The sequence below is a fragment of the Anguilla rostrata genome, chromosome 3, assembly GCF_018555375.3.
Source record: "Anguilla rostrata isolate EN2019 chromosome 3, ASM1855537v3, whole genome shotgun sequence".
Classification (NCBI taxonomy): domain Eukaryota; kingdom Metazoa; phylum Chordata; class Actinopteri; order Anguilliformes; family Anguillidae; genus Anguilla; species Anguilla rostrata.
The window spans coordinates 44,020,026-44,029,570 of record NC_057935.1 but is presented as its reverse complement, the minus strand read 5'-3'; the positions used below and the strand labels follow the sequence as shown (position 1 = coordinate 44,029,570).

Here is a 9,545-nt window from a genome sequence, read left to right as displayed (position 1 = left end):
ACGAATATAATACTCCTCAAAATCAATGTCAGAAGTGGGATTCGAACCCACGCCTCCAGTCGGAGACCAGAACACCCATATTTATGGAAGGTAGTATACCTTGAGTCTGGCGCCTTAGACCGCTCGGCCATCCTGACATAGAAGTAAGCTTCGTTATTGTCTAGCTTCGCTGTTGGTATTGTTTAGTAGGCTATTACTGAATGTTTGCCGGGAATATTTTTTATTTCTTTTTTTTTTTTTTTTTTTAAGAATAACGTTACTGAAACTATTGCGAGACGTTAACGAACCGGCGTACCACTAATATTAAAACATGCGGGCAGTTGCTTGTCATTTCGAGTTTCAAGACTTCTCAAGGCCAACTAAGTTTGTTTCCGAAGCAACGAATGCACACAGTGTAACACGAACGTCATACACGTATAGGCTTGGGGAAGGTAAACAATTTCTGTACCTCTCGCTAGATGTCAGTCCCTTACTGAGGCTGAGGAACTGAAGCGTTGTTTTTAGAGACCACAGCCGCAATCACGGGGATATTTCTTTCTTAATTACACCCCCCTATTATAACTTGGTTTAACTAGGCTACTGATGTATTTTTCTTGTTACATTACTACCTACAGTGTTAGCTACTATGTTATTCCAAGTGCCTAATGGCTCATAATTAGCTTATCCTCTGCCGGCACACTCCGAAAAAAGGTACGAAGAAGTGCAAAAAGGTACAACGCTCGTCACTTTGGTGGTATCCTATAGGTACCCTACATAAAACTTTACCCCTTACATGGGGTAAATTATTATTGCACGCCTCCAAAAAACCCACTGTAGTGGATGGAACATTCTGGCACCTTAGACCACTCAGCCAACAACGATCGCACTCTGTCAACTACTCAAGTTTCCATACGTCTGCACGCTATAACTGTTGTAGTTTCAATAGCAACTTGTTATGAACCCTTTTAAAGCACATAATGGCTTCGAAATTCACGGTCGATATTAAAATATTATTTGCAGCAAAGTTGCAATGTTTGTATACGGACATACCAGTATTTTACATTTTGTTAGGCTATTAACCTAGGTTACTAGCGCAATCCTGAACGATAGTGGGGAGAAAAACAGGATTGGATTGTCGGTAATAATCAGAACTGTAGAATTAAACGGAATAAAATGTAAATCCATCGCTACAGTTTATGTAAAATGAATCGTATCAGTGCTTGCAATTTCGATGTTGCTGCGTAGTTATTCCGAAAACCCTGCAGAGTCAAGGTTAGATTGATATTCGATATTCAGACATCCAGGGACCGTCGAACAAGTGCACAAACTTCCTAACTTCTTGTTATTTTTTGTCAACACAGAAAAAAACGATTTGAAATAGCAAAAAGAAAAAAAATTATTTGTGTTTTCCAATGGTGAAATGCAGTTCCATAGGCTATGTTCAAATTAAATGTAACTTTTTATCAGTGTCACTGAGCATATATTTCTGTAACTTTTGCTTCATTGTATATTTTGGAAAAGTCAACCCGGCAATGTGTTGATATTGATATGTTAAAATATTGATTTTGGCCCAGCTTACTGTTACCAACTCCTCAGAGAGTCACTGGAGTGTCGGAGCGGTCTGTGTGGGATTCAAAATATGTGTCCGGATCGTGGGTCTGGTCTGAATCAGACTGTAGGTCGGAATACGTTTGTGTTTGGTCACGTGTATCAGTTCAGAACAAGCGTTGCGCAGCTGCACCGATGAGGCAGTACCTGGATGGGATAATGTCGCCTACGGTCGTAGCCTGTACTAGTCTATGCCTACTATTGTACATAGAGATCATTACGTTTGCATTATGCATCTGCGCAGCATTTACTGTAAAATTATGCCGGTGAGTAGGCTACAGGGTAAACAAATCAATGGACTAGCAGTCAGAACAAAGGTAACTATTGCCACAGTACGTGTGATAAACCTGGTCTTTCATTAATGTCACAGCTTCCACGGAACAGAGGAAATTAATGGAACTGATTTATTTTGTAAACTTAATTCACGGCTAGCTAGCCGGTTTGCAGCGTTACCAAAGCGACAAAAATGACAAAAAAACGTGCAGATGTGCTCTTCTTCCTTCTACCTCTTGAAATAATATAAATGTGAATTTAAATTCTAGCTGGGAGGTTATCGTAACATTTAAAATGAAAAGAATTTCGCCAATGAACTGTGTTTCTGAACGCGTTCGAAAGTCTACGGTATCAACGACTGAACAGTTCGGTACGGTCGTCTGTCAAGCCGGCGGATCGAATTCTTCTGGTGACCCACCAGTTGGAGCGTGGGGCACCGAAGCAAAACCGGGGGGCGCTGGCAGTATCAGGCTGTGTCGGGGACACCAAGAAGTCGGCTTTTCAAAGGATGGATTCGCTGAGCACAAGGTTAGTGAAGTGAGAGAAGAGAATTGGCTAACTTAGCTACCCAACTTCTTACAGAACAGGTTTAGTATATGTTTTTGTGTGTAGTTAGCTCGTTAATGTACCTATAGAATAAGTGCGTGTATGAACATATCCTTACTAGTTTACAAATTTTACATGTGTTGATATTAGCCTACTGCTGCTTGCTGCTTGCGATCTGTATGTTGGCGGCCAACGTAATTCATGGCATACTGAAGGTGTTTGGATTTATAGTGAGTAGGCTAGCCGCCCTATAACCATCGTTATTGCTGTAGGCTAGATAAATAATCCGCAACTATAGCTATATTAACCAAAGAAAGATAACGTGTCGCTGCAATAGATACATATCTAACGTTAGAACATTATATTGAATATCGTTGTACACATTTCTAAACAAGTGGATACAATAGCCTATTTCAGTCCGTCCTTTTTCTTTAAATTATTCGTTTATGTTTCAGAAATAGATTTTTTGTTGCCTCATATCAAAGCTGTGTAGGCCTAAACAGATTTTTGTTTATATCTCAAAGGAGATACAAAGATATTTCACTGTTCTGTGGTTTATAAAGCAGACCATTCAACTTTTATGAACTATGAGCTAAAGCTTCACTTGGGTTTATAATGGGCTTAATTTTTGTAGTGTGGAATGGTTGGTCCCTGACCTTTGAGTTAACAGTGAGTATTTATTTTAGTTTTCTTCATATAGGCTATTCCATTCAGGTGTCGGTTTGACTGAATTCTATGGTCCGAGTGAAAAGGTCGTACAAAGAAGAGGAAAAATTGTAATTTCAATCTGTACTCTGGACCTTCTAGTGGTCATGGGATAGATTTGTGCGTTTGTCTTGTGCCCTGGAATGAAGCAATGGTACAGAACTTTCTCCAGGGTGAAAATGTTCAGTTCTATTTGTGTGTGGAAGAATGTTAGGACATAAAAAAACAAAATATTGACTCTGGATAGGAAATCTATTGGGTATATAATCTGAGTGTTTCACTATTGTGTAAATTCTTGGAAGCTTGCTCCTATTAGTAAATTAAAGTTGACTTTAAGCAGTGTCACATTTACCCAACATGAAAAAAATGCACTTCACATGACCTCAGCCCAGCCTATCAAAAGTGCCTTTTAGACCATTGACATTCCACTGTTCTGAGGCAAAAAAAAATTGGCCAGATTATCATGTGATCTACCCTAACTTTGTTTGACAAATCAAAAAAGTTCCTATACGATTCACTAACTCAGTAAATTTGCACGATTTTGTCCCAAAAAAAGTTACATATTTTGTAGGTTGTTAGCAAAATGGAAAATGTAGTTGTACATTTTTCTCTCTTGTGATTATACACAAATAAAACAGATTTGTTTTTATTATTATTATTATTATTATTATTATTATTATTATTATTATTATTAATAATAATAATAATAACAATAATAATGACAATAATAATAATAACAATAATAATAGTAATTTTATTTATATAGCATTTTCCATGTGCCCATAGACACTTTACAACAAAATCAAATAGACAAATATCATGTACAAAGTCATAACAGAAAAATGAATAAATATAGCTACAAACAGAGATGTTGGGGGCCAAGCACCAAGGGTGAGCCGCAGAATATTGAGTGCAATTAGTATCTGCAGAAACAAACAGAATTGTGTCACAATATAGTTGCCTTCATACAATGGTAGAGGGCGACAAGCAGAGTGTGTAAGGTGCAGTCCTTCGGTCCTCCCAGCCTGGCACATGCACTCATAAGGCCTTGGTGGAGCTGGACCACCAGCCCATTTCTCCCACTGCCTACAGCCCGTCCTTGCTTTTATTCCTGTCCTGTCTCGCCCACAAGTGCTCATGTATTGTGATATGCAGGTAAAGCACACAACTCCTAAATACAAAATATAGACAATGGATTATGACTGATATGTTCCCTGGGTTCAACCAAAGTTGGTTATGCCACATACCACTTAATGTGTGCACAGTCAGAGTCAATAGTGGGGAATCCTGCATGTATTGATTACAGTCTTTGTGCAGTACAGTCTGTAACTCTAGCCTGCATTCAATCCAACTTGCAGTGATGGCGATTATTGAGAATATTTTCATTTCACAGGTTGGTCTAAGATAGAGAAGTAAAGTTGGAATAGTGATGAATAATTTATTAAATTAAGCTGTGACACTTTTATAATCAGGACCATAATATGAGCTGCTGCCTAACAAAGCTGTCCTGATGGGAAAACATTTCCCATATAGCCTTTTATGTATGGTATATCTCTTCGTGTTTACTAAAGGTGACCTGCATCGTAAGTGAAAGCAAGTCATCATACAGTTTTTGCTGTAATTTATGCAGTTACTGCGTATGATGCATGTTTTCCATGGAAATTCAATTGTTTCCAAGTTAAGCAGCTTGCAGTTAGCTGCTGGGAAATCATTTAATGTCTTTTGAAAAAGATGATGCTCTTTACATTGAAGTGTTTTATGAAATGTCATGACCTAATCAATACAGAAATGTCAATATTGTTCTTTTTCTGTAATGCAGGGGTCAGTGAGCTTCTTTTTTTTACCTCAAAAAGGCCTATTTTTCTGTCTTCAATTAATAAATTAACAATGAAACAATTCGCAAGGCCATCATACTTGCAGAAAACTTAATATTGCTTTATATCAAGACTCAGGAACTGCACGTTGTAGTTGTGTGTGTGTGTATGTGCGTGTGTGTGTGATTATGTGTATGAGGGGGGGATCTTTTCAGAGCCTGCGTGCAGCTACTGTCAGAGTGTGAATGTAGAGGAGGGAGTGATTAATTGTGCTTGTGATTAATGAACCTATTCTGATATCATGCGAGTTGTCAGAACATAGCAGATAAATTACATTGTTGGCCCTGTGTGGGATTTATGGTATTTTGGGACTTCTCTTTACTGTGGTTGTAAAACAAAAGTGACGGACATGCAGATCCTGTAGTTGTGTGCTGGTGCAGCGCAATAAAAGTACTGCTGGTGGAGGAAAATTAAGGTGCCTGGCCTGCATACCTTAAGTGCTCCCAGTGATTTATAGTGAAACAAGCAATGTTTCAACCCACACGGTCTTCATCCTGAAATCATGAAAACACAACTCTTAATACCTAGTCTCCACAGTTGACTTGCATTTGCCTGAGATGTGTGATGTAGCCTAAGTGATTTCTGGCCTCTATCACTGTGCTTTAGCCTTGGGCTTTGCTTGGTTTTGTATTGACCTACTTCTTAGTTTTGGGGAAGAATCCAGAATTTGTATTATTCCTCAATTTCTTCTGGTAGATTATCAAGCGATTAATCTGGAAGATTATCAAGTGATGAATCTAGGATTTCAAAGTTCTTTTTACTGTGTTGACCAACAATGCACAAAGAAAACCAACAGTGCTATATAGGTTTTTTATTTTTTGTTTAAATATTCTCATCAGTACATGGAAGGGTGCATGTGGTGATTAGAACAGGGATGAAAAGTTTGTGTGGTATAGATTACTGCAGAATTAATGGTGATTCTGATAGCATATAAACCCAAAACGACAGATTCTTTGTGGCGGTGGTTCCTCATTTGCGGCACTTAATAATTTTGCGCTCGCTAAGCTTTTGTGAGCTGGAAAAAATACAGTATAACTAACGGCAGTGAAAAAGGCTTTATTGCACAGCACAGACAAATTCTCTGGACCAAATTGCCTTAGTGTTAGGGTGGTTTAGGTTAATTGCGGACCATAATTTCTGAGCATTATTGTTATTTCAATGGCAATGAGTCGCTTCAAGACCCAACTGGTAGAAAAGGTCATCGCTTGGGTTTTTATCAAAAATAAGCCTGGGATAGACTGGGGGTTCAAACCCTCGTATTTATGGAGAGTCTGACTCGTGCTTTTTAAGATGTTGAGCAGGGCCCCCTTGTTCTGTTTGTAAGTTGAGAGAGAATGGCCCCGATGCTGTAATTCAGCTCTGAACATGAACACTGAGTCAGCTAACAGCATTCCAGATCATTCCATTTGATTCCTGTGTTCTCGTTTTTGTGCTGACTGTTTTGGGGACCCTCCTCCATGTCATTGTCATAAATATGTTTGTGCAGCAAAGGGGGTAATTCATTTGTCGGAAATGCACTCTCTTTTATCCTTTCTTTTCTTCCTCTCCTTTTGCCTCTCCTCTCTTCCTCTCCTTTCCTCTTTCTCTTGGAGCACACCAAAAAAATTAGGCACACCATTGCCAAGTATAATTTTTAGGGTTTATTAATTAATTAAGGTAACGTCAGTTTTGAAAACTAATTCTCTACAAATTCACTAATTCTATTCTTGACTCCCCCTTCTGTCACATCTCCTCAGGAGAATGGACAGCTCTACTCTGACATCGACACTCAGGGCCCCCAGAAGCAGGTGTTCGACAACCTCGGCTATGACCCAGGCAGCCAGAGCGAGCTGCACGTGCAGGAAATGGGCCAGCAGACCCAGGTGTGTGGATTGGGCAAGGCAGGTGCCACACCCAGGGAGGCCCAGGTGAACATCCAGGTGGAGGGTATGACCTGCCAGTCGTGCGTGAGCACCATTGAGGGTTATGTGGGCCAGCTTGCGGGTGTGGTGGGTGTCCAGGTGTCACTGGATGACCGCAAGGCCACCATTTCCTACACCCCCCACACGATCCAGCCCGAGCAGTTCAGAGCCGCCATCGAGGACATGGGTTTTGACGCCACTCTGATGCCCACGGCCCCGCCCCTCACAACCGCAGCCACGCCCTCACCCGCTTGCCTGGCTCCTGTGGAAGGAGGGCGCTCCTTGCAGGAACAGGGTGTTGTGGGGTCAGAGGTTGCAGGGGGGTGGTACGGGGTCACTCTGGCGGTGGAGGGGATGCACTGCCAATCCTGCGTGAGGAGCATCACGACAACGCTGAGTGGAATGGCGGGAGTGCGTCACGTCTCCGTCTCCCTGGAGACGCGGAGCGCCCACCTGCAGTACCTCCCTTCCCTGGTCACCTCGGAAACGCTGAAGCAGGCGGTGGAGAGCCTGCCCCCGGGGGGTTTTAGGGTGGCACTACCCGCTGGGACCCCGGCTGGCTCTGCACTCATTGCTAAGGATGATGGGAAGGCGGAGGCGGCCGCACGGACTGTCCTCGTGGCAATCGTGGGAATGACCTGCCACTCCTGTGTGCAGTCCATCGAGGGAGCGATCTCCCAGAGGCCCGGCGTGCTCTCTGTGCAGGTCTCTCTCTCAGAGGGGCGGGGCACAGTCTGCTATGACCCCGCCCTCACCCGCCCCGAGGAGCTGCGGGCCGCCATTGAGGAGATGGGCTTTGACGCTTCGCTGCCAGGTACTCCCCCACAGAGTGCTAGCACACGCCTAACGGTACACGTACAGAGCACTCACAGCACATGTACTGCACATCCCCAGCCAACTCACAGCGTAAGGCCCAGACATGATTAAATAGTTTTTATAATTACATTATTGTAATGTATTTGATTTGTGTTATCGTTTGACTTATTGGTAATATTGTATTTGTATGGTATTGTACTTGTAAAGTAAATTTGAAATTTGATACTTTAATGAGTCAAGCTAACAAGCTCTTGTGATCAGAATCTGAGTGGTCCAGAAGCACAGTATATTCAATACACGGTCAATTTATAGCTTTTGAATTCATGCCTGCCACCAACAAATCCAATATTCTTGGCCAGATTGGGGGTGGTACTGTATAGATATATGATGGTAGCGTGTAGATATATGATGCCTATAGATATGATACATATATATATATATATATATATATATATGCGCCACACACCAGCGTGACACCCCTGGGAGGGAGATGCGGCAGTTCCGGGAAACACCGTTGGTTGCCGCATGGAGAGAGAGAGAGAGAGAGAGCGCACCCACACAAACCCAAAATGAAATAAAGGAACATCTTCACCCTTCCCCCTCATGGGTTCTGGGCGAAAACAATAAACTAAAACAACAAACTAAAATAAGAAAGATGAAAGAAAGTAAAACAAAGCGACCACTTTACAGTGCGCCGCTCATAGCTGGCCCTCTTTTCACCAGACCAGCTTCGCCTGTTTTCCAGTGACAGTTTACTTACTCAGTGCTGTTCAAAGAAACAAAACTGAAACTAAACGAAATGAGAATCACAACGTGCTCTCGGTGTGAGCTCCCGGTCTCGGCCCAGAACTGTGGAGAGCAGCACACCTTTAAGCACCTGGGCTGATTAGTTAACTAATCAACCTTAGGTGCTTAAAGGTGTAATGAACACACATATTATGTGTGTGTTCGTTAGCTATCTAGCTGCCATTTAGCCTACAAATGTAATGCACATCCAAAATCAGACTTACAGTTATCAATATCAGTGACACCTGGACAACCAACTAGCAATGTAGCAACCTAGTATCTTCACACTGATTCTATATTTAACCAGTTTAGCTACATGATATTCTGCCAGTTTTGTGACATGTAGCATTTACATTACATCCATTTATACTGCTGGATATATACTGAAACAATGCAGGTTAAGTACCATGCTCAAGGGAACAACAGCAGTGTCCAACCCGGGAATCAAACTTGTGACCTTTTGGTTACAAGCCCAGTTCCTTACCCATTATACCACACTGCTGTACTTTTGTCCAACTTGCCACATGTTCTCCTCAGGCAACATTTCAATCTCCTATCAGTCTCCTGTCAGGCTCAAAATTGTTCACCTATTTTTTTCTAGCTAGCAAGCTACTTTAACACCAACCTATGGTACAATGTGGTTACATTTCAGAGATGCGTCTCATTCCCTGTTTGGAGAGCTTTTAAGAAAAAGCTGCCATTTAAATACTCAGAATTAGCTGAAGTTAGATATGTAAGTTCTGATAGCAGCTGCAAGATTGCTGTCATAGCTCATGTGATATTAAGGTAAGTTGTCACGGTTAGCTGCATCCTAATTATTGCAATGGTGGAGGATTTTTATAGATTGTTTCTATAATATTTACTGTAGCTGACACAGTTGAAAGTTAAAGGCTTTTTTTGGAATCCCCCTCCCTAGAACAGGCTTCAGTGAATGGTCATCTGATGAGGTTGTACGAGCAGTTTTGAAATGTAGATGCACAAACAGAATTAAAAGTGTTTGGCGGTGGTTCTAAAACAGTATCCTACAAGTACCCGTCAACTGAAACAAAACACAGTG

At 41.6% G+C, this 9,545-nt stretch overlaps 1 protein-coding gene and 1 non-coding gene across 3 annotated transcripts in view; one reads left to right on the top strand and one right to left on the bottom strand.

The window, feature by feature from the left end:
* Window positions 1-26: 26 nt before the first annotated feature.
* trnal-caa (transfer RNA leucine (anticodon CAA)) lies at window positions 27-137 on the bottom strand. The gene is made up of 2 exons: window positions 100-137; window positions 27-72 (listed from the first exon to the last, which is right to left on the bottom strand). It is a non-coding gene; the product is annotated as a tRNA-Leu (tRNA).
* A 1,413-nt stretch (window positions 138-1,550) lies between these two features.
* atp7b (ATPase copper transporting beta) overlaps window positions 1,551-9,545 on the top strand; it is a 38,000-nt gene continuing 30,005 nt past the window's right edge. Inside the window, exons 1-2 of one of the 2 annotated variants that reach the window (XM_064327809.1) lie at window positions 1,551-2,388; window positions 6,725-7,700. In XM_064327809.1, coding sequence (XP_064183879.1) covers window positions 2,155-2,388; window positions 6,725-7,700 — 1,210 coding nt within the window. In that variant the 5' untranslated portion in view covers window positions 1,551-2,154. Of the gene's footprint in view, window positions 2,389-6,721; window positions 7,701-9,545 lie in introns of both variants that reach the window. The other variant, XM_064327808.1, reaches the window with a different exon arrangement.